This window comes from Triturus cristatus, chromosome 9, assembly GCF_964204655.1.
Source record: "Triturus cristatus chromosome 9, aTriCri1.1, whole genome shotgun sequence".
In the NCBI taxonomy this organism is placed as follows: domain Eukaryota; kingdom Metazoa; phylum Chordata; class Amphibia; order Caudata; family Salamandridae; genus Triturus; species Triturus cristatus.
In genome coordinates, this window is record NC_140592.1 from 377568876 (window position 1) to 377594652 (window position 25777).

The following is a 25777-nucleotide window of genomic DNA, read 5'->3' on the forward strand; positions in this document are numbered from 1 at the left end:
TGGGAGAGAATTTATGATCAAAGGGAGCTTTGATTGCAATACCGAGTACTGCATATATTGCCTAATCTGTACCTGTGGTAAATATTACATAGGGAGCACCATACATAAAGCCAAAAAGAGGGTGATAGAACATCAACAAGCTATAAGGCATAATGATGAACAAAACTGCATGGTCAAAATGAGAAGTTACTGACTTATGTGGTTCTAGATGCGGTTAGACCACAGGAAAGAGAAGGCGATAGAGAACGTCAATTGAGAATTATGGAATCTAAATATATAATTGATTTTGAGACTCTGACACCTGTTGGCCTTAATTCCAGCAAAGAGTTGGTTATACATTTAGGACAGGGAGATCCATTTCGTATATTGGGAGTATAGCCAACTATGCTTATTTGATTAACTGTGGTTTAACCTGGAATGCACCCCCATCTGTGGAGTGATTAGGAGAATTGAATTTAGGTCTTCTCCTGGACTTTAACAAATGGAGTTTTGTAAAACATGAGCGTGTATTTCTTCTCTTTTTTGCAAAGAGTTTTGTATTATGGCTTTTTAATGTATAAATATAGTTTTTTACATTTCTTTTTCTTTGTTTGTTCCGTGTTTGCACACAGGGAGAAAGCGCGCAATTGAAAGAATAGAGAGCGGAGTATCATAACTATTGCAATAAGAACATGAATTAAGAAAAGATTAGAATAAGTTTCATCATGCAAAAAATAATTTGGAGATGACGAACATTGCACAAGCATTATGCGTAGAACAGTGATTATGAATTCACCATTGCCCACATGGGCATGTTTGTTTAATCATAAGTGATTATTAGTGAACATGATTTTGAAACATGAGGCATCTGTTTAGTAGGGGCCAATATTGGCTGAAGGTCAATGTATATACATTAAGGTTTTATGCTATAATGTACATGAACAATATGTATAGAACATATGCCCACTAGGGCGGGACTACCTGATTAAATACACTAGGAGGTACTGTTATTGAGCTACATAGCCTTCTTACACATGTGCCTTTCAAACGATGTCGAATTGAAAAATATAGGCTTGGGATAAACATGGCATTATAAATATACATATATTGCATGTTGTCTCCTATCTAAATAATGAAGGAATAACATTTTCTGTATGCCGATTGATGAACTGACGTATTCGTTTTGAAAGACATTCCAAAATGGCACTCACAGATTTTGGTCATTCTGAACTTGTATAGCGCGCTTGTCCTCTTTCACTGTCAATTTGGGTATGTAACCAGAAGTTTGGGGACTCAAGCCATACCGTGATCAAGCCGAAAGGTGAAACACGTTGGTAAAGAGCATTTTTTGCAAATAAACTAGTCAAGCCTACTGGGGTGTCCTCGAGTTTTCTTGATGAAATGAAATTTGGTTTGGAATTTAGTGGATTACCAGAATCCGTCCAGGACCGCCGCAATGACAAGCCCTAAACTTCCGGACTTTTGTGTGGTAATATACATACACACACACACACATATAGATATAAATATTCTCAAGTTACGTAGGTACGGAGTCGAGAACTATACTTTCCCTATTTGCATTTGCCTTTCAATATTTTGTCCCTCAACATCTTTTCTAAGATGTTCTACCACAATATTCCTATGCTCTATATTTCGTGCAGGGATAATTCACTCAAAAACCACTTCAGTATTTTCTCCTTTTCATATTAATAGAGTAACGTAATTGGCAATAAAATTAAGACTTGGTATTAACACCCACCTTTGTACTCTGGAGGGTGGAGCAAAAACTCCGTATTTTGGAGGGCAGGTAAAGTAGCGGACCCCGAACACAGAGCCGTCATGTTTCCCGGTGGGTTTATCCAGCTCGACCCCAAACCAGTAGCCTGAGGAAGAGAACAAATGAACAGATGCTGTCAGCCTTGTCTTCATGGACTACCTTCAGTGCTTATTCTCAGACATGCTCTGCATTAGCCAGCATGGCGCTTCCTCGTGTGGGTGGAGAAGATCGTGAACATGACAGTGCAAATAGAGTGTATCACAGAGGTAGGGAAAATTTGGCAGCTGGAAAATGAATAATTCAAATAAAAGCAGTAAACTGGGAAGAAACGAGAGACCCACAAAATCCCATCCCAGAAATCAAGCACTGAAAAGGTGAAAGACTCTTAATTTTGGTCATTGACATGAATTAAGAGTGGCCACGGGTTGCAGCTTCTATCACGGTGCTTGACCTTTAGTACTCCTGGAAGTGTCTTTGCTTACAGCTTTAATATAGAGAACTGAAAGTAATCAGGTCTATAAACCCTCTTTATTTTTAGTTGTTTCTTCTCCTTCCCTTTTACATAACTCCTCAGCAGCAAACAGGAAGCTTGTGAGAGGCTAAGGTTGGGATAAGTCGTCAACCCTGTGCCGTCAACGGAGGGTAAAAGGCATATGATGTCACATCTACTCCCACTGACTTATGGTGATTGGACATTGATGAGATGATGTTTTTGCTGACTTCGTAGCCTTATAAAACTACATGCAGTTGCAGTTTGATGCTGTAATTCTTCAAAATCTATCAATAGCATTGGGATACTTCTTGCATTTGTAATACAGGCATTCTTTTAAATGCAATTTTTTGTGGTTTCAGAAACACCGTTTTGGAGAGAGAACAAACCCAGCTTCACTGTTACTTGCCTGGAGCAAAGTCTGTCTTTCCGTAGAACTGCACGATTCCCTGCTTCTGTCCGGCCACCAGCACCTGATCACCAACTTCGACCTTGAGTCCCTCTCTGTCCAGACTTGCTACAGATGGTGACTTCTTTCGAATAGCTAAGGGTGATAAAGACACATCATGTCAAGGCACATTCAATTTACAATACCTGTGGTTATATGTGTGGCTTCTGGCCAATCAAGAGCTCCCCAACATGGATTGCCAAATTTTAAAAACCCAGAGGGACAGTTGGTAATCCCCACCATTATATTTGGCCTTTCTTTGTACCTGGATGTATATTTAAGAACAGAGGTCGTCTTATGTTGGTCTTACATTGGGCTACATATGTGACTTATTTTCTGGCTGTCTACGCGAGATAAATTTGCATACAATTAACCTGAAGTAAGATCATGACATTTTGAGTTGCCCTGAAATTATGGTACAGCTCCACTTCTCAATAATAAATGTTGGACACACCTGCCTTAAGAGGTTTATTTTATATGATTTTGGGAACAAATGTTTACAGCAGATACTACAAGACACTTGAAAACCAATCTAGGGAGGGGTTGGCATCCAACACACCTGAATACGAACAGAAAAAAACGCCTTTGGACGTATGATATGAAATAGTCCCTGAAGAGGATGGATGTTTGCAATATAGATGTATAGATGTGTGCAGATATGCTCTGTAGATAACAACTCCAACAAATAGGTTTCACATTCATTGACAAACCTTCAAATGTAAACCTTCAGAAAGTTTTGTAAAATATTTTAAAGCATACTGTGCTTTAAAAGTAAATAAAAAAAATTAATTTTACAGTTTGTTTCTCAAGAAAATATGCATTCTTTGTAGTTCTAAAATTACATCCTATGTGCAGTGTTTCAAATACAACATTAAAAGACATCTGCTGTAATGAAATATTACTGAGGTGCTGTTTTGTAATCCTTAATTATGGACTCTAGTCTGCTATACTTATCCCACAATACGAAGGCCCACAATGTAACACCAGTGAGCACCAGTATGAAACCATAAGAGTAAGTTGGTATCGTAGAATGATAGCACCCACTTTTATTTTGTTGCTGCCCTTAGACGAGGAACAGTAAACAGAATGGCTATCATTCTCGTAATGAGACAGTGCAAATGGTTTCTTCTTAACTATTAGCCATCATACACAATATGTAAAGGATGGAATAGGCCTCTATTCACTATCAAACTGCACTCTGATTCTTAAACACTGCTCACATCCTATATTTCCCCCGCTATGTTGCAGGAATTGTTCATCCCACCTTATAGGTCTTGTCACCTGGAAGAAGATTTCAATAGAGCCCAGAAAGCATGCCATCTGTCTAGTTTTCATGAAAACACTTAAAAATAACTTGCTTTATTACCTATCAGTATGCAACGTTGGGCCATGAAAAATAGTGTTCTGTCAAATGCTCAGGATAACTCCAGTGTAGATAATTATTTTCTAGATTAATTGTATGAAAATGTATGTGATGTGGCTGAACCTAAAATCTGAAAAAAGCTAACCTTTGTGGACTTCCTCTGGATGTCCTTTGTGGGCATGGCAGTAGCAACCACCTAGCAATGCTTATGTCTTTCAATGAGGTTTTAGTGCTAATTCATTCAACATAATATTACTAGAAGTGAAATAAAATGACCTTAAATACTTTTCCTGGACAACAAAAGGTTCTTATAAGCAGCACAATCCCTGGGTCTGAATGATGGACACTTTTAGTAGAAAATGGCCTTCTTAAGATGCTGATCAACTGATGTTGGGGGATGCACTCTTTGTAACTGGAATACACCAGGCTCCTACATAAGCCAACTCAAAAGAACTTACGTTTGAATGTTGTACACTTACAACCATGCCTACCTTTTTCTTTCTTCTCCTTTCTGCCTTTGCCTGTCATGCGGGAAAAGTCCATGCGTGGGGTTTTTGGTGTAGAAGTGACCGAAGATGGTGTTTGTTCCAGAGGGGCTTTAGTGATTTTTGATACAGAAGCAAATACCCCTGAAGAGGAAAGAAGAGTCGGATTGAACAAGCACATTTATCATGACTCCATTTAAGTCTACTCTACACTCACCATTTTATGCAGGTCCACCTTTATAGTTGTCAAGAGTAATGCATGAATCCCAAACCAAAACTTTGTGTGGGCATACCTGGCTTAAATCATCTCTAAGAATACTTTCTATTATGTTGTTGTTCATACAGCTTGCAACCTATAAGGCCTCTTAATCCATCTAATAAATTTCAGGCCAAAATTTAGATCTACAAGTATGTTGCAAGCCACACCCACTGTATTGAATCTGGGGCCTTTTTGTGAGAGCCTATGGACACAACTACAATTTCCTCCTCCCAATCCTGGAGTTCTTCCAATACATAGAAAATTCTCCACAAGTTGTGAGTTTCACTTCTAGCTGGTATACTCTGCTTGGTCTTTTTTCTTCTAATCATATGATCTGTTTCATACTACCCATTATAACCTTATTTCAGTGACACATTTAGCATTGATAGTGATCTATGGGACTTAGAATAACAGGGATTCATATAAGGTTTCGGTAATACTACTACATTTGTGTGAATTATTCGTTGCAGGGTTTTTATGAACTTTGCCCTCTCAAAAACCGTTAAGAGATGGGGCACTGGCTATTTTTTGTAGATATTAAAACTTCAATGTGATTCCATTGCTACCTGTGGTCCATTATATAATTTATTAATTCATCTTATACCCTAATAAACTCTTTGAGAGTGTCTATTTCCTACCTCATTTTTTAAATGTTGTTATCCTTTTCTATATTGTGTGGATCTGATTAAGTAAGTTGAATGTACAATTTTCCATTTTACTGGAGGAACAACATGTTAATTTTAAACTGTGTGTTCACTTTGTTTACCATACTTTAAGTATATGTGTGTGATATCCATTAAGGCACCCTTCCCATTTACTAGTGTACCTAGTCATCTACCTCCGAAGGCCGGTCACTTTGCTTCATAATGCAGTATTCGAAATATTCATATATTCCTAACTCATTAAGGCCTTTTCACATTCCTTATTAAAGACCTCCAAAGCGTGTTTACTTTTCAACTTTGTGCTCTTGTTATTGTAAAGCCAATATTTCACTTGCATTACCATTTTCACGCCTATTCTGAAGGTAAAACAAACACTCCTCATTAACACTTTGAATGCTTCCCAACTCTTTTCCTCCTTATGTAATTTTCTCCCTTATCCTGTAAACAGTGTACAACGCAATGGCTAATGGTCTGACAATGTTCTTCTCAAAGTTTCTGCCATTAACATCACATAACAGCTTATATTCTGGTGATAAAGTGGCTAATTCTCATGTGTTGTTTATGCATGAATAAATAGAAGAAAACAAAATTCTTTGTAGTCCATGCTTTCACCTTCAAAATCCTAACATGTGCCAGTCCTCCATCTCTTTCACCAGGTATTAGCCAATGGCCTTGTAAATAATGTTGACCAATATTGTACTTTATCTAGCGCACAATATCCCCACTCCATATTACCAGTCTGTGCCTGTATTGTCCCCTTTTAGCCATAACTGTTGAGGAGAATGTTGTGTTGTCAATGTTGTATGCATGTGAGTTTACCATGAACAGATTTTTGACATTTAACTAACCCACCACTGTTGTTTATCGGACAATGGTACCCAAGAGAGTTTCATCAGTTTCAAACAGCGGACCTTCACCATCCACATTGCTACTCCCTAAGCATATCTACAATCAGATGATTCCGTTATCTGCCCCTTCCACTCCTGGTCATCTTGAAAAGCTTTTTCTTTATCAGATTTGTTTCATGGAGAAAGGTATTTATATTTGTCTATCTTTGAAGTTGAATTGTGCCCTGTATATTTGTAAGTGTCATTTCATTTATTTAATGAGCAATATGGTGTTAAATTAAACAATGAGGTTCTAGTTTTAACACTTCCTAACTTATAGATGTCTTCTTTTGAGCCTTTTGCCTCTTTTTTTCTCTGCACTATCTCCAGTCCTAGTATATTTGTGGATTATCAATGTCTTTGGTCTACCTCCTTGTCCTTTCACCAACCTTCTCATAAAGTGAAAGCAACCTAACACCACCCTTGTCGATCCTCCTAGGACAACTTTGGGATTTGATATCCTAAGGTATTCCCTCCCTTTCACCATTGGAATGACCAGCTTGTACCCTGTTTGCTTGCCCAGCCCAAGGAGCTCTTGTTTTTCTTTTTTTTTTGCATGATGTAATGTTGCTCGAACATCAATTTCTGGGTTCATGGCACAGTTACCTCTGGTGTGGTACATCAATTTCATCCACAGAGTAAGCCTCAGATAACAACCTATATCTATCTCACACTTTCTTCATTATATTTGCCTAAACTATGTGACCTCATCCATGTTAAAAATATATATACCATCACACTTCTGAGTACTTTTTTAGGCAGTACTAGTAGTGGGCAGTGATAATACTTATATCATATGTAATCAAGCCTAGTAGTGCAAACCTCTTAATTTCATGTCTCTTTAGTTTAGCGGATATCTATTATGGGTGATTTCTCACTCCCTTCTTCTTTTGTTGCAGTTTTAGCCATTTCTTGTTGATCCTTCTGGTATCATCTGGTTTTGTCCCTATATTGTCTATCTATTTCAGATATTTTATGTCCCCTTTGTGTACTTCTTTCCAACTTCCATTTACAACTTCCTCTATCATTTCATTCATTGAGTTTGTTTCCTGCTTCACTACCACTTCCCCAGCATATCCCAGGCTTCCATGGGGAGCTCCAATGCACCCCTTTAGTCGTTGCAGCTCATTTTTGAGATTTTAAGTTAATATTACTTCCTTTGTTGGGTCAGATCAGGACCGCCACTTTCAGAGGTAGCTGGGGAACAGCCAGGCCTTCAAGCTACCCCTCACATTTAACATAGACCACTATGTTAACATGCTTTGGACAGATATATTTTGTAGCCTTCATTGAACTTTCTCGAATAATAACTTTTTAAATTCTGCTGGTGCATAATTTGGTAGATCATCTGCAAATCTCAACGATGAGAATTCATTGTTTTTTATGGTGACGTAGACCTGCTTTTCTGGATTCCTGCAATATGACATCCTTGTTGTTCATGAGTTTTACTATAGTTAGTCATGGTGCACCCTTGGATGATTGAATTTCCCTGGAATTCTACGTGCCTGTGTATTATCAAGTAAAATAGTTTACCCATTCCCACCATCTCCTTCTGGCAAATTTGTTTATGCATATGAGATCTTCCAATAGCTCTTTCATTGTTTTAACTCATTCCCTATCTCTGTCTTTTGTTATTGCTGACTCTTTATCTAGGTCTTTTGGTAGAGTAACCTCTATTGCCAGTGTTTCAAACATTTGTTCTAGAACTTTTTGAAGTCATTTTTTTTTTATTGTGTAGTTAATTAAAACCATAACAATATAAAACATTTCGGAGACCTTGCCATGCCCTAAAACGTGACCAACATATAGTACCTAGGGGTAGAACCCACGGTCTGAAATCAACTTTGTTTAATTTTTTTTTTTTTGTGTGCAATTTAACTGTTTAAAACCCGTATAAAAGATATATAAAAAGCAGTGAATCATAATAGGGCTATCTAACACAAACATGCTTGTAATTTCCAAAGAATAAAATCCTCTACATTTGCTTTGAATACGTAGTGGCTATTAAAAATCAATTACAAGAGAGTCAGAGTGTGAGATGCCTAAAGTTCGTGGTACAGAAGGTAAAAAGTCGTCAAAGGAAGACATCTCCTGACTTTGTTGTGTGTTTTTTTAGGAGGTCCTGCACTGCTTTAAAAAATTTACCAATTCTTGCCAGATCAGCGGGAATGATGGTGCTAAAAATAAAATTCATTGCATTGTTACATGTTCTAATGCCATGGGTTAAAAAGAGTGGCTTTAATAGTATTCTCCGGAGGTGTAGCAGCGACTGACAACAGAAGAGCAGATGTGTAAATGTTTCAAATTTATAGCCGCATAGTCTGCACTTAACAATATTAGATGGCAGTGGCCAGTTTAAAATCTTTAATTAGTAAAGCCATAATTTGGGTTAAGCAGGCTTTCCCAATTGTACAATTGAGGTAAGATTGGGCATTGGGGCCAACATGTCGCTCATTATTATACGAGGCTGTCAGGGTCCTTATTAGCGGCGGTGTAGACTTGATATTTTCCATGTCCGCGGTGTTCAAAATGAGTTTTATCTGTTTTTTCAGAATGCTTTTTACTGCAGTGTGCATAAGTGATTATTCTAGAACTTCTCTGATGTCCAGGTTCACTTTCAAGACATCATATATTGATGCTTCACTTGTCAGGTCAGTTGTTGATCGTGAAGTACCTGCCATCAAATCATCATCTGCTCCTCCTTTCGTTTGCTCTTCCTTGTGTCTGTCAATCCTCGATTGCTCTGATCCTTATATCTAAAGAATGTCTTTTAATGGATGATACTTGTTTTTATTTCTGTAACGGCCTATGGTGGGTGATGACACTTAGACATCTTACTGTGTCAAGTTGTCCTCTTGACTCGTATACTACTTTTGCACAAAAAGCTCTCCCTGTTGGTATCTAATATTAGTTTCCTGTACCCTCATTGTCAGGTATCAGTGTTAAGATTTAAAAGTCTTGTGCTGCCTCTATTTTGGTTAGCCATCTGTCTGCTTCTTTTAAATAAGCAGCCAGGGCACACAATGTAGATGGTTAATTTCCACCACTCACCTAATTATCAGCAGTCCATTATGTGGTCACAGGTCTAAACAGTTTGCAGAAAGGCCCAAGCCATCTCTCTATGTAACTTGAATATTTCAACTACCTGGTGTAACCTCAATGTCTTCACACTGGTGTGGCTCATATGCCTGCTGCTTTGTGCTGTATTCTTAATTATTTCCCTAATCACCTGGTAGATCCAATTTCCTTGGTGTGGCCCACTCACCTTCAGGTCCTTTGAGCAATTCTCTTCCTTGTTCTCAGTGAGGGATTTTTCCTAGCATGAGTTTTCACAGCTTACATGTGTACTCTTTTGTGGTGGTTATCAACTGCTTCCCAAAAGGTATGACTAACTGTCTTCCTGTCCCACATAAGTGCTGCCTGCTGCACTTATGTCCTGCTTGATTCGGCTACCATCTGTAAAATAAAGGGATAGTGGGGACCGGTGCCCCTCAGAGCTCGTTCCTCGCCCCTCAAGTGGCTGCCTCCTCCTTTGCAGGGTCCAAATGTGGCCCAGGCGATGTAAGATCATTACTGCACCCAGAGCTGTCTTACACAACCATATGAGCTGTTTGCTAATGGCTTTCTGGCTTACACTCTCCACTTCCTCATCAAACGTTCACTCTGCTGTAACACAGGGAGAGCTCAGTATGCTGGCGTTATCTCAACGCAACACAACCCACACTATGCCAGCCTAATGGTACGTCAAAGAATGCTGCAGTTCCATTGGTTGCTTCCAATCACTGTCTGAAGCAAGCTGTAGCATTCAGGAAATAACCTTTAAAAGTATGTGTTGAATGCAATTAATGATATGTGAGTCTTCTCTAAATATATCAGTGAACATACATCATATTAAAGATTCCAGAAAAAGCCATTATGCATCCGTTTTAAAGGCAATAAATCATAATCAACATTTTTGTCCAGTTTTTCAAAGCATTTTGATGGTAAAATAATTTCTTTTTATTATTTATTTAAAGAGTTTTATATAGCGTGAACAAGACCACAGGGGGCATCAGAGCGCTTTACAGATTGGTAGTTACGAAGGTACAAGAAATAACAACAAGGGGACAGACTGGACCCGAAAAGGACAAAATCGATCAGAACAATCATAACATTTCATTAAAGGCAAGAGTAAGAAAGCGAGTCCTATGGTGAAACTAGAGATCTAGCCAGAAGTTTCTTCATCAGAGTCTCTTTAACTTTCTTATGAAGGAAGCCGTAGTTAATAGCACAATCAAACAGGACAAGGACATAACAGATAGTAACAATCATAGCAGTTCACTATAGACAAGAGTAATGATTTGGAGTCCTAGGGTGGGAGGGTGAGCTAGTACTTTAATACTTTGTATTGCCATACAACTGTACACTTAAAAAAACATTATTTGAGTGATGTACATGAATAGTTTAGATTTCATATATTGCTTTGACTGATAAATTACTAACCTACTTTCAATGCTTTATGGTACATATTCACATTTAGAATTATTCACAGAATACGATAAATTCTGATACATTATCTGGATGTTTTAGTTTGTACTACAAAATTATTTAAGTCTAAATGCTATTGCTAAGGAGTACAACGTATGACTTGTTTTTAGGTTTTCCATTACAATGCAGCCAGTCAGGCTCTAAAAAGAGATTTATGTATTAAGAGACATTGTTGCTATACAGTAGAGCAAGGCTAGAATTGTTGTGAACTAACATCCCTCTAACTTGACTTGATACCAGACAGAACCATGAATTACAGAATTTCTTGATTCTCACAATAGGCTCAACTTTTTAACATCAGTCGCGGCCTACCACCGTAGAAAACAAAGAACTGCACATGCACACTGCTATGTCCAGTGGCCCACAGGACATAGCAGGAGCTTTGAACAATGCCTCCTCTTTCTATTCTTGCTACCGTCCTGCTCACTTCTTATAGACCCTCATTTATTTCCTTACCCCTACTACTCAGTTATCTAAAAGTGGCAGGTGGTGCCTAACAAATGATCAATTTAAATAAATAATTAAATAAACTCTATATATTTTTCAAAGTGACTCCCAAGTCAAAATGGGGGATTATATCATGTAAGAATTCAGTGTGTATCCTGAGATTATTGCATATACTCTGGCAAGGTAATTCCCTTGCTGCAACAGTACATGAATAAAGTTTATAAGGCGCATTTAAGGGCTGCTCTAACGTGTGTTTTGTCTGCACTTATTCCATTTAAATGCTCATGGGCTTTTTTTGTAGCTCCCTTTTTGTCTGACTGTGCTTTCCTGTCTGCTCATTCTTTCCTCAGACTAGTTGAGCTACTCAAAAGCAGTATTCTTTTGCCGAGCACAGTAATAGACCTAACCTATGTGCCCCATGGTGCAGGAAAATGACCGCGGCTGCTGCCTAAACTAGAAACCACATTTATTAAATAAGTTCACAAACGGGTTCAATACAAATTATCATGTCATTTGGCCATTCTGACATAATAAACCCTGTCATGTCTGACATAATAAACCCTGTAAGGATTATTCATACAACTGTACGCGAGTCACAAAGTTAGTCCAATGTCAAATTGATGATAGTGATGCAAATAGTCAACAAAGTCATGTAGTTTTGTGAAGTAATTTTCCTTGTTATCTTCTATTATATTATAATGACATATTGTTATTCAAGTGATGAAATGCAGATAATTGTAGCAAGCTAGCGCCTTCCTGCTTTGCAGCAATACTTTACATAGCACAGGTTGTCTGATAATACAGATCATATCATATTGACCCATTTATCTTCAATTTTAGGATATTTTTCCTCGGAAACATGATAGAGTCTGTTTCTCTGTTTTTTGGTTTTTTTTAAAGTGAAGGAAATTAAGAAAGTGGGTAAGCTGCACAGTGCCAGTGCTTACCATGTTTTGGAGGGCAGATAAAATATCGAATCCCTCCAACGCTGCCATCATTTTTACCCTCTGGTTCATCAAGCTCCACACCAACCCACTGTCCACTGGCAAATTCGGTAGTGCCACAGAATCGCAGCGTCCCGGCCTGAAAAGGGATGGACAGGGTGTTAAAGTGATGCAGGTTGCTTCTTTCCTTGGTACATCTTGTGTTCGTCTCTTCCCTCAGCTCATCATCCTTTAAATACTTGCACTTCTAGTCATACAGTCTTTCATTGGGACACAGGTATATGCATCAAGGACAACTAAACACTGTTATACCTGGTGCTCAGTCAGTGTGTTTGGGTGCATGGAATGTTGGTGTGTGGAATGTTCGATGAGTATGGTGTCAGTTGGAGGATGGGCTGAGCAGCAGGAAGGCTGCTCCTGGTGAGGCTCTTTATAACATCTTACATGCATCCATGTTAGAAACATACACATACACTCTATACCACTGATCCTAGACACACAAACACCTCTAATAGACCTGACTCAAGCATAAACATTCCAGACACACAGACAGACACCAGAGACTATCCGTCGTAAGAGAATGAGAGTGCTGAAAGATTCTGTGGCAAGTCTTGATTCATAAAGTCCCCCAAATCAGGCTTTCCACATCACACAAAATAGGAAATATGACTTATTAATAGCATTCGATCTGATCAGATTAACTCTTGCAGGTGCCTTATCATATTTCTCAGGAGAGACTCGAGCATCAGTCTAAAGTCGTTCAAAACTGTGAAAATATTATGATCGAAAATCACAATGAACAAATAACAAAATACAAGAATTTATTAAAGTACCTGGAACAACAAAATACATTAACCAGTATTAAAGAAACATAACTGGATAAAAGGTGGCGAACATAATTAAAGTAAAAAATGTTACATAAAGTGGTGAGGTAACCTTTTTACCGGATTAAAAAAGTTAACCAGAACAAACCACTAGGATGAATCTGGCACAAACGGTAGACGTCATTGACTTCAGCCTACTGAACATAATGGAGGGACTACAGGTGGTGGTGTAGAACCCAGTGCTTCGAGCTTTGCATAAACTACAAGTAGGTGAGTTACGAAGAGAAAGGTTGCCATGCTGAACTCAGTGACAAAGGAATTTATTAAGTTATTAATGTTTGAGAACCAAGCAAAAATAATTTCTGGCTAGGCAGCATGTCCATCTGCAGGATGGGGATTCATCTCACTTGACAATGGTTAGTGGAAGACCCTTTGTCTCAGGATTTCAATGGGGAGTTTATTGTTGGGCTTCTAATCTGCTGCAACTATGTCTTTTCACATATGCTAAATTCTTTTTTCTCCAACAATGCTGGAGCACCGGAAGATCGTTGATAGCCTATCTGGTGCAGTTGAACTTTAGGTGGATTACCAGAATGGCTCTTCCGTGGTAGCCCTCGCTACAAAACCAACTTGTAGAGCAGATACGTCCTGCATGACCTTGGTAGGTTCAAGTAACAGATAATGATCAGGACTTTAAATATGTTTCAAAAGGATTCCTCTGGTGTGCATTTAGTTAATTGACACAAAGCCTTAGTGGCTGCTTAATGGGCCTTGAAACATGTCCCAAGATTCACACAAAGTGAACAGGTTATTACCTGTCTTCATCATGAGTTTCTCTCCACTTCAGACAGCAAGTTTGCTTCCAAACCTGCCAGTGTAGATGGGCAAGTAACCAGCTTGTCTTTCTTCTGCAGGTTACTGCAATGTGACTAAATATTCCATGCAGGGCAATCTGGAGGAAAGACATGATCTTTCATCTGCATCTCACTGGCTGAGGTCCTTTACATATATTTTTCAGGTCCTCTACCAAGATGGAGAACTCCAAGCAGAATTCAGGTAGCCTTCAATAACCAGCATCTTATCGGGAAACAGGATAGTGAGATAAGTGCATCCCGCACGTCCTGCAAGGAACCATCTAGATGTTTACCTCAACCTAGAAATTGAGCAGATCAAGGAGGAAGGGGACATTTGTAAGGTTTACTAACAAATGAACTCTCAGACGTCAAAAGTCCTGTCCTCAAATTGACTTGAATGGATTAAGAAAGCAGCTTCGCCGATTTGTAACCCGACCAGGAGTGAAATTACAAGTCCCAGGGTGCGTGTGCCAGAGCCCACACTTGAGCCTGCTTCATCGGCGCCAACATTGTTATTATAAAACGCCCTACAAGATCTGCTGCGCGGACGTGCTCAGACGTGCACCGGTCGAATCCCGGGCCAAGGGCGGGCCCGTGTAAGCCCGTTGGAGCCCGGGGGAGACCGGACCGGGCTCCCGTCTAACATTTAATCCATTGAAGGTTGGCTTACTGTCCTGTAAGTACTCATTGAGTGTCAACAGTTTATTGTTTGCATTTTGTCCTCATAATGGCTGGGCGCGATGGAAGGGGGAAGAAAGCGACGACGGGTGGCTACGTAGCTGGGTCACTAGACCAATTTATTACGAGGGCCACGTCTGTTTTGGCTCATGAGATAGCCATAACAGAGCGTCGGCTCTCTCAGGACCCAGTCTTTACGAAAAGATCCTCGCTAGGGGCCCTGTCAAAGGCTCGTACACCTGAGCAGCGTCAGCAACGGGCTGCTGTTGCTGGACCCCCGAACCGGACTAATAGTCAGTCATCACAAGATTTGGGCAATATCTCTTTGACCGGAGAGCTGTTTCACTCGGCGGCAATGATCGATAAATTATTGACAAATCCCAATTGCAAGACGGAAGCCCCTAGTACCTCTTTACAGCCACAAGGGCACCCCCAGGGGGTGGTTCTCAAGAGGAAGTGGGGAGGAGCTGTCCAGCGGGGAAGAAAGCCCAAGATTTCAAAATTTAATAATAATAATGACTTCGTTGTTTTGAAATTGAAATTGAATTGAAAAACAAATCTCTTCATTGGTTGAACAATAATAGGCCTCTTCCGATAAATGTTTAATGTCAAACTCTATTTGTCAGAAAAGTGAGATGGGTAGGACGCAGACCCAAAGATATAGAGGGGGATTGTATTGTCATTAATTTAAAGGACAGTAGGGTGGTGGAACATGTTTGTATGGGTTTTCTTAAAAACTTTAGATCTATAATCCAGACTTTGGATCTAAGTTATTTCTATCCTCCCCCAAATCATAGTGCTAACCCAGGTTATTATGGAAGAAACAGGGGATGGCGATGCCAACATGTTAGGCAGGGTCATAGAGAAGAGGTGGGTAGCAATTTGTATCCAACAGGTGTCCCAGTAAGTAATAGATTCAGTGTACTAAATCTTGTGGATTGACTACCATTCACTGTTCCTCCCACAGAGATAACGTCCAAGAGGACGAGGGATATCATCAGTGGAAAGGTGGACGGTGGATAAACCGAGCCCCCTTGATTAGTGAAGCAATAGGGCCCATTTTGATAGTGAAAGAGCACCCACAGTTGATTCTGAGGCAGAGGATGAGAATTTTGTTTTTCCAACGGATATATATATCCCACCCAGTGAAGTTAGATCATACCCCGAAGCAGTAGTCCCCCCCTTTCCTGTGTCGAGTTCCCTGGATTGTCGGATACCGAAGGGTTGAAGGTAAATGTAGAGAGTGGTCTGGAATTGCAATCTGGTGGCCCTAGAATATTGTCATGGAATATTGCGGGCCTCGCGGCCAAACTTGATTTGCCGAATTGGGGAGATTATATTGACTCTCATGAGATCTGCCTTTTCCAAGAAACTTGGGCCCTAAGCCCCCTCTGTAGAGTAGGGTTTGTGGCGTATTGTGAGCCAGCTGTTAAGGGCCCCAGAGGTAGACCATCGGAGGGTCTGTGTACATGGGTGGGAACTCACCTCGGATGTGTGGGAAAAAGAGTTGATACCCACTCTCCAGATATTATTTACATCCTCCTGACCCACAGAAATCTACCAAAACTGGCTATTATTAATGTTTATTTTCGGCCAGTTCAGTACGGTGGGATATCCTCGACTCTAGACTTTTTGGTTAATCTTCTTAATTCCCTCTCGGGTAATGTGTTCTTTTTGATTGGTGGGGATTTTAATTGCCACTATGAACCCCTCAATGGTCTTATGAAACCTATTACCAGCGATGAGGATGCAATTTGGTCAATTCCAGCGCCTAATACATACCCGATAAGGGGGTGGACCTCACTAGTCCTTCAAATGACCTCTCTTACCCTTACCTTTTCTTTGAGGGCTTGTAATGGACGATTTCCGAGAGATAATCCAGGGCATTCTACCTTTTAGAGATCAGGCCAGGCATCAGTAATTGATTACTTTTTATCTAGTGTTGAAATTTGGCATAAAGTGGCAGATTTTAGCGTTGATTCGCGTATTGAAAGTGACCATAATCCCCTGGTCATATTGCTAGATTTTTTTATGATTGAAACAGATCAAGGTTTTTTAAACCCCCCTAGAATGATCTCACAGTGGTTGATGGAGGGAGACGTATTCGCTGGGCCACAATAAACCAATCCCCAGAAATAATGTCAAAAATGTATAATAGTATTATCCCCCTTCTAGAAAAGGCAAGCTTTGCATCCGGTAATCCTGTTAATCCAGGACACGCTGATGACCTGGGGAAAATTCACCAGGTAATGGTTACAACCTTGGCGGACTTCTTTTATAGTAGTAGGCCTTCCAAGTGTAAACACCGTGGTGATAAAAACCCCTAGTTTAGCAGGGGGTGTAGGGTGGCAAAGCGAACCCTGTTAGCATCTCTTAAGGGGGGCGACAACCTGTGTATCAGGGAAGCTAGGGCTGCTTTTAAGAAAATTCTTTTTAAAGCAAAAACAGAATGGGAACTAGATAGATGGCAGGCTATTAAGATTGCCCTAGACTCAAAAGACGCGAGAGCTTTTTGGAACTTGATCCACACTGGAAAAATAGAGGGCAAGACTAATATTGAACCAAATATTAGGTGAGGAAGCCTGGCGTCTATACTTTAAGGAGTTATACTCAACTTTGCCAATTGAATCGAGTGAGCCACCGGTCTGTTGTCTTACCCCTGATACTTCATGGAATATACCATCCTGTACCTTGGTTGAGGTATTATCAGCCTTAGCCAAGCTACAACTGAACAAAGCTCCAGGATGAGACAGAATCCCCGGGGACCTGTACAGAAAAAACAGGTAGTGTGGGCTCCTTATCTTCAATCACTTTTTAACGCAATTCTTCATGGTCTCCCAGCTCCCCCCACGTGGGCTGGGGCAGAGATTATCCCTATCTATAAAAAAGGGTCCCCCATCGAACCGGCCAATTATAGGCCAATTAGCCTCATCGATGTATCACAAATAATCTTTGCAAGGGTGCTATTGGAAAGACTGCAGGAATGGATTCAAGACTATGACATCCTGGCCCCGTTGCAAGCAGGTTTTAGAGCCAAAACTTCCACTGTAGACCAGTTGTTCAGGCTCCAGTTAATTTACTGGAAGCATGTAGTTCTGGAAGGTGGGAGCCTGTACCTAACCTTCGTGGATTTGAATCAGCATTTGATATGGTGGACCGTAACCAGCTGTGGAGTATTTTGCTGGCCATGGGAGTTCCACCATATCTTTGCTTTCAGTTTAAATGCCTCCACAAAGGTACATTTGCTAGAGTAAGGTATGGCAAGAACGGGCAACTGACGGCACCGTTTCACGTAGGCAAGGGGGTGAGGCAGGGCTGTGTGCTTGTGCCAACCCTTTTCTCCCTCTTTCTCAACGGGCTAATTGAAGATCTACTTGCCATCAAGGATATAGACTCCCCGAAACTGGCACTCCGTAAATTTCCCGCATTAATGTTCGCGGATGATACCCTGCTGCTTTCGAAGTCAGCTATGGGACTACAGTGTGTGCTAAAGGAATGTAGCCAGTTCTGCAAAAAGAGGATCCTTGTGGTTAACATCAACAAAACCAAATATATGGTCTTTAATGCCATTTCCACCAACTGCCCGCACCCAATGATGGATGACAGACCCCTCGAGAGGGTCCCTATATTTGATTATTTGGGCCTCTCCTTGAACGACAAAATGGGGTGGGGTCCTCAAATCAACAAGGCTAATTTCAAGCTAACCCAGGACGCCGGGGGAATTTTAAAAGTTCAGAAGAGTTGTGTTTTAAAGATTATAAGCCCACCGCTTGAAATTTACAAAGTTCAAGCTAGGTCAGCATCCCTATACGGGGCGGAACGTTGGGGGCACAGTCCATCTAATGCTCTCACACTAACTAAAAATAATTTTATTAGACAAATTCTGACCCTACCAAAAAATACACCACTTGTACCGCTAAGGATGGATTTGAATATCCTCCCAATAGCGGATCTTATCTCGTCACGTCCGTTGATTTATTGGCGGCGGCTGTGGAGCACTCCCGAGTTGGGCTATTACAGGGACGAACTAAAAGCGGTAATTATATCATTGGGGGCTGGCAGTATACCCTGGCTATCATTTGTAAGGCACTCTTTCCCGTGCAATTGGAAGGGAAAACCTATGGATTAACCCAGAAAAAACCTGCCCAGCCATTTCTAAAAAAATCTTGACAACTGCACTGAAAGAGTATAAACTGACTAAAATTTTGCAGTCAGTTAATCCTATGAGTTTAATTTATGGGTTCCTGGATTTTAAGTGTCACTATGAATTTGAGCGGGTGCTGGACTCTATACAACCGTTACTAGCTAAGAAGTTGCTTTTGCAATTTAGATATGGGACACTACCGCTATAGGCGATAACAAATAAGTGGGCGGGAGTATCCCATCGCCTTTGTCCTGGTTGCCACGTGGAGGAAGAAACAACAGTTCATGCAATGCTCTTCTGCGTGGCATACAAACAGGCTAGGGTGAAATGGATTATCCAACTTTGTAGAAACCTGGGCATTAGGAACTATCGTGAATCTTTTAGGATCCTAAAATCTGACACCGACCCGGTTCATGTGGTTGCAATTTCGAAATTCCTTTTTTCTATGTGGTCAATATGAAGGAACTTCTTAGCCCTTTTTTTGCACCCGCCACATTGACTTATCCTGTGATTTTTATGGTTAGTAGGATGTTACTGGAAGTATACTCAAGAGAGTGGTAGAAGTATATACCAGCAGGCTGGAAGTCGACCCTGGGCTTTTTAGATTTTTATGAATTTTTTTCACCTAAATTATATTCCTATTGTATGTTTTAACTTATGAAATTCCCATAATGATGATTTTCTGTTTTCCATTACCGTAGTGGTATTATTATTCATATATGTTTACATTTTAATGTATCTTATGATCTGTATTCTTTATCTAGCATGGATTCCAAATTGGTGTACATTTTTTTTTTTTTTTTTTTGAAACCGTTTATTGCAATCTCAAGAATATACAAGTATGGGCCTACAACCTTCCGGCCGGCCGCTAGAATGACAGGAGCATCTGACATACGTACAAAAACACTTGGCGTTGCAGAGAAGCAAAATCAGGAGGTATCAGCGTCGTGGGACACATCACTCTGACCCCACAATACGGTTTCATTTTATACAAACAACACAAAAACCACACCCGCAAGGCAACCCGCAATCGAAAGTAACAGCACGTGCTCCCCGAATAGGGGACCCCAGCCATCCACAGGAGTCTAAAGAGGGGAAGGGGAACAGATCGAGGACTGGGGGAACTCCGTGCTCGGGGCTAGGGAAAGGAGTCAACTAAGGGGACGGGGCTGGTGAGGCCGCAGGCAGCAGTGGTGGCGCGCAGATACCCCCGCGGTAGGCGTTCCAGGGGCCCCATACTTTCACCCATGCCCCAGGCTTACCCCTCGCCACATACACCACCTTTTCTCGGAACATGCACCAATCCATGTGTTCTTTCCAGGCCGACACCGCCGGGGGCCTCTGGGATCCCCACAGTTGAGCAATGTCACGCTTAGCTATCATATATCCCAGAGTCACCCATCGCGTCTGCGGAACCGAGTAGTCAGTTGGTTCCCACACATTCAGCAGGCATCTCCTCGCTTCAGGTAGCAGCGCGACATGCGTAACCACTCGCAGGACCTCATGCACACCACGCCAGAATCGCTCCACCTTCGGGCATTCCCACAAAATATGCAAAAAAGTCGCCAAAGCACCACACCCACGCTTACACAACCCATCCTCAGCATAGCGCATACGCAGAAGCCTTGGCCCCGTCATGTAAACCCGATGAAGTATCTTAAGCTGGACGAAGCGAAGGCGAGCCGGTATGGCCACCTCCTTCGGAGAGGCCACCGCGGAAATCCAGTCTTCGTCGTCCAACTCCAGCCCGTCGGCAACCCAAGCCTCGCGGAGGCCAGTCAGCAAGCCCGAGCGGTCATTAATCAATTTTTTGTAAATAAGGGAGATCGTGCTGTCCGGAACGTGGCCATCCAGCACTCTATCCTCCAGGGGGGAAGACTCCGGGATGGAGGCGACGTCTGGGAAGACTGAGCCCAGCGCGTGACGGACCTGCAAGTACCGAAAGTATTCACTGCCCTGCAGCTGAAACTCCGTCTGCAGCGTCTCGAATGTTTTAAATCCCCCCCTCGTCCAGAGGTCCCCCACTTTACTGATGCCGATCGTGTCCCACTTCTCGAAGCCCTTCGAGGTCCACAGGGAGCCCAATCTCTCAGACGCATACAACGGTGATGCCCGGGTCAAACGGTCCTTCCACCCCATAGCTGCGTTAGCCGCGTGCCATACGCGTACCATGACACGCGTAGGTCCCGTCAGGCGGGGTCCGGGCGCGCCAGAGTAGAGCGCTCGATTATAGTCGCCACCAGGCAGGAGCATCTTGTCCATTTCAAATGCCGGGTTTAAGGCGGGCCCGTAAAGGCCATGATTAATTGCAGCTAGCTGGGAGGCCCAGTAATACCGTTTAATATCCGGGAGGGCAATCCCCCCGTCGTACCATGGGAGCGTCAACTTCGCCAGGGCAATACGCGGCCTCCCGTCCCAGAACAGGCGGCGCTGTAGACTCTCCACCTCACGGAAGTAGCGCGCCGGGACTAAATCCATAGTATTCTGGAGAGCGTACAGGAAGCGTGGCAACGACATCATCTTAAACAATGCCGCCCGGCCGAGCGGCGAAAGCGGCAGGCGCCGCCAGCGCGCGACGTCCTCCTTCAAGCGCTGGAGGGGGGGAAGCAAATTCCGCTCGTAGCGGGCCTCCGGGTCCAGAGTAATGTAAACCCCCAGGTACCGAAACCCCTGTGAGGCAATCTGGATCGGACAGCCCCGGGGGAGGACGGGAGCCTCCCCGGAAAGCACATACACACATGATTTAGCCCAGTTGATGACAAGGCCTGAGTTGCGGCCGAAGGAGCGCAAAACATCAACCAGGACAATCAGTGATTTACGCGGGGAGGCTAGGTACAAAAGGATATCGTCAGCGTATAGGGACACGCGGTCCTCATACTCGGGGGTCCAACGGAGACCACGGATGGAAGGGTGCCACCGCAGCCACTCCGCCAGGGGTTCCAAGGCCAGCGCGAACAGGAGCGGCGACAAGGGACAGCCCTGTCGCGTGCCCCGTCCCAGCTCGAATGGGACCGATACTCTTCCATTCACCACCACCTGCGCCAATGGGCCCGAATACAACAATTTGACCCAGCTGATGAACCCCGGGCCAAATCCAAACTTCGCCAGCATAGCCCAGATGTATGGCCACTCGAGCGTGTCAAACGCCATGGTGGCGTCTAAGGACGCCAATATGGCCGGCTCCCGCACAAACGGGACACGCGCGAGCACCCCGTGCAAGCGCCGCAGATTAAGGGCCGTATTGCGATGGGGAATAAAGCCGGACTGGTCTTGGTGGACCAAATCGCCCACCACGCCGACCAGCCGGTTGGCTAGCACCTTGGCGAGGATTTTGGGCTCCGCATTCAAGAGCGAGATAGGCCGGTAGGATGTAACCCGGTCTCGAGGTCTCCCTTCCTTGTGGATCACCACGATTGTAGCCAGACGTTGGTCCGGCGGGAGGGAGCCCAGCGAGTGGGCCGCCAGGAACATCGCACGGAGGTGGGGTGCCAGTACATCCGGTCGCAGCTTATACAACTCGACAGGGATACCGTTCGGGCCCATGGCCTTGCCGGATGCGACCGAGCGTATGGCGAGGGCAATTTCGTCGGAGGTAGGAGCGGCATCTAACGACACCCTGTCTTCCACCGAAAGGGAAGGCAGCGCGATATCCCTAAGCAGGGCATGGGAATCCTCCTCCGAGCAGGGAGAAACCGGGGAATACACCTCGCGGAAATAATCCGCGAAACAAGAGACAATATCTTCTGGCTCGGTGACACGCACACCATCCATCCTCTCAATCAGCGGGACCACACGACTCGCTCTCTCCTTTTTATCCAACCATGCAAGCAGTTTACCAGCCTTATCACCCACATCATACAGTCGCCCCTGTTGCTCTCTATAGAGGCCCCTGGCCGCCTCCGTGACGAGGGCCCTGTAGGCCGCCTGCTTAAGTTGTAGGACATGTAGTGCAGCATCTGTCACCCCACCCTCTAGATCACCCTCCAATTCAGCGATTTCGGCCTCCACCCGGGTCACCTCCTCCTGCTCGCGCCTCCAGGCATGGGAAATAAAGGAGAGGGCCTCCCCTCTAAGAACTGTTTTGAAGGCTTCCCACAGGGAGATAGCCGAAGGGACGGACCCCACATTCTCATCGAAATACCGCTGCAAGGATTTAATCAAATCAGCGCGAATAGTGGGGTCGCGCAGGTACCAGGCATTGATTGGAGCTACCCTGCCCTCCCCCCTCGGGAAGACATCAACGTGCAACAGGAGCGGGGAGTGATCTGAAATACCCCGCGCCAAATGGCGCACCTCTCCTACCCTCCCAACATAGGCCGCAGGGACAAGGACATAATCAAGCCGTGAGAGGCTACCATGGGCACCCGAGTGGAAAGTGTACTGCAGCTGCGTGGGATGTTTTAAGCGCCAGCAGTCCACCAATCCCAGTGTATCTAAGAAGCCGGACAGCCACGCCTGCGCCCGGGGGAGGTCCCTAGGGGGGTGACGATCCACGGTCCCAGAAACCACCGCATTGAAGTCCCCCCCAACCACCAGAAGCCCCCCCGGAAGGTCAAGGAGGAGGCGCCCTAGGTCTGCAAAAGTCGTAGACTGTAACCCCGGTGGGACGTACACTGATACAAAGACAACTACTTTACCCTCCATTCTCCCCACTAAGACAGTGTAGCGTCCCCTCTCATCATGGCGCACTTCGTCTATTTCCAACGGGAGCGAGTTCTTCACCATGATGCCCACCCCCCGTGAGCCCGACGTGAAGCCCGAGTGGGCCACCAAGCGATAGCCACGCCGATTCATGGCACAATAGGAATTACCAATAAGGTGTGTCTCCTGCAGAAAGACCACATCCGGCGAAAGTCGTTTCAAATACTGCAGGACCACACCTCGCTTAATCCTATCCCCCAGTCCGTTAACGTTCCAGGACAATAAAGTCAGGTCCCTACCCCCCATCACATACAGAAGCCATCATTCGTCCCCCCGAGAGCACCTTAAAAACACCAATACAATAAAGGGTTTGCCTTGCGGTAAAAACGAACAACACCCCACCCCAACCCACCCATCCCAACAGAACTCCCCCCTCCCTGCACCCCTGCATGAGCCCAAACAGCCCCCCCAAAGTGCAGTGTGCCTGTCGCCCCATGAATGATTACACTAACTAGTCCCCCAGAGGAGGAGGGAGAGCCCCCAAGAGACCCCGTACCACCTCCACAGGAGGGAGACTTAACGAACAGTCAAAAATGACGACAATGTTGTCCAGAGCGAGGCCTACTATTAGTCCCTCAGTCCTGATCCGGCGAGCCCTCCCCTCCAACCGCGCCCCCCCCACCCCCCCGGCCCCGATCCCTGGGCAAGGAGTCCAACCAGTCCCCGGCCGCCTCGGGACGATCAAAAAAGTGCGTGCGGCCATCCACTTCCACCCGCAACTTAGCTGGAAAAAGCATCGCATACTTGAGGTTCAAGTCCCGTAGACGACGTTTGACTCCGAGAAAGCTCAGCCTCTGCTTCTGGACCGCTGGGGTGAAATCAGGATAGAAGTTTACGTCCATATTGTCAAGTCTGACCGGTCCTTGTTGCCTAGAAGTCTGAAGGATAGCGTCTCTGTCCCGAAAGTTGAAAATCCGGGCAATGAGAGGCCTCGGAGGGGCTCCGGCCTTAGGTCTTCCTCCGGGAACCCTGTGGGCACGTTCCACCGCAAAGAATTTACTCAGCCCCCGGGGCTGGAGATGGGTGAGAATCAGGTCCTCCACAAACAGGTCCGCCGCCGCCTCCTCACGTCCCTCCGGCACCCCGACAATGCGGAGATTGTTCCTCCGGGCCCTACCCTCGGAATCCTCCAGTCGACGATCCATCAGGGCGCTCGCCTGGCCAAGCCGGCGCACCTCCTTTTGGAGGGCCGCCACGTCCGCTGTAAGGCCCGAGGTGGTGTGGGCCAAAGAATCGACCCGGTCATTGGTCTTGGATAAATCAGCCCTCACCAGGCCAACATCCACGTGGACCGAGTCAATCTTTTGCGCCAGTGTGTCAAAGCGCTGGTCCACCGAGGCCTTCATCTCGGCGATAGCGCCCATGACATCTCGCAGGGTCAGATCCGCGGGCAGCGCAGGAGCATCAGTCGGGCCCTCAGGGGACCCACGCGGCACCTCGGGAGATCCCTTCTGGAGGGTGTAGCGGTCCATGCTGTTGGACTGATGGGCTGCGCCACGGCGGGTCGATTTCACCTTTGCCCGGTCGCCATCTTGCTTTGTGGACATGGTTTCAGTCCCCAAATCGTGCCAATCACCTCGGAAAAAGCCGACAAACCAGTTCACGGGCTCCGGGGGGGGGCAACCACAGGTCCGCAGGACGGATCACAGCCGGCGGGCCAGCAGGGCACCCCAACGAGGCCACACCACCGCACACCGCCCCGCAACCCAACCTCGCCTACACAGCAAGGAGGGTGCAAAAGCGAAAGTGAAAGTGCGGGGTACGCGAGTCGCCCAGCCCTGCCCGCCGCTGTTGATCACTTTGTCTCCGGATCGCCCCGCAACTCCAATCAGGGGGGCCGGCGTGGAGAAGGCCGCAAACCTCAATCGGTGCTCCCGCCGGTGTCCGAGGTCCAATTTGGAAGCGGAAAACGGGTGACACCTCAGCTCGGGCTCACCAACACTGTCCCCTCATCTAGAACAGGATATTTTCAGGATTTATGTAGGAGGTCACGGAGGTCCTCGGGAGCCTCGCACCTACGCGGCCATCTTGGTTGCGCGCTAGGCTCCTCCTCCTGATGTACATTTTTAATGTGCTTTTATGGCTGTAATAGCCGCAATAAAGTTTTCATGAATGAATGATTGATTAAGAAAACCGGAAATGAGGAAAGGTCACCCTGAAAATATATTTCCTCTGTTTTCTATTAGGCCTCTAGATATAGAAGCTGGAACAGCAAAGAGTGCATATGGGACAAAGGAAGATTCAGATTTCAGAGAATTGTGTCCTTCTTACATACACTTTTGATCACACAAAGATCAGAGTTTTCGAC

At 44.4% G+C, this 25777-nt stretch overlaps 1 protein-coding gene across 1 annotated transcript in view; it reads right to left on the reverse strand.

Annotated features, from left to right (window-relative positions):
• Window positions 1–25777, reverse strand: part of CLIP3 (CAP-Gly domain containing linker protein 3) — a 193269-nt gene that overhangs the window by 37331 nt on the left and 130161 nt on the right. Inside the window, exons 8-11 of the mRNA XM_085625217.1 lie at window positions 12272–12407; window positions 4549–4686; window positions 2656–2790; window positions 1739–1862 (exon numbers count right to left, since the gene is read on the reverse strand). Coding sequence (XP_085481343.1) covers window positions 1739–1862; window positions 2656–2790; window positions 4549–4686; window positions 12272–12407 — 533 coding nt within the window. The remainder of the gene's footprint in view (window positions 1–1738; window positions 1863–2655; window positions 2791–4548; window positions 4687–12271; window positions 12408–25777) is intronic.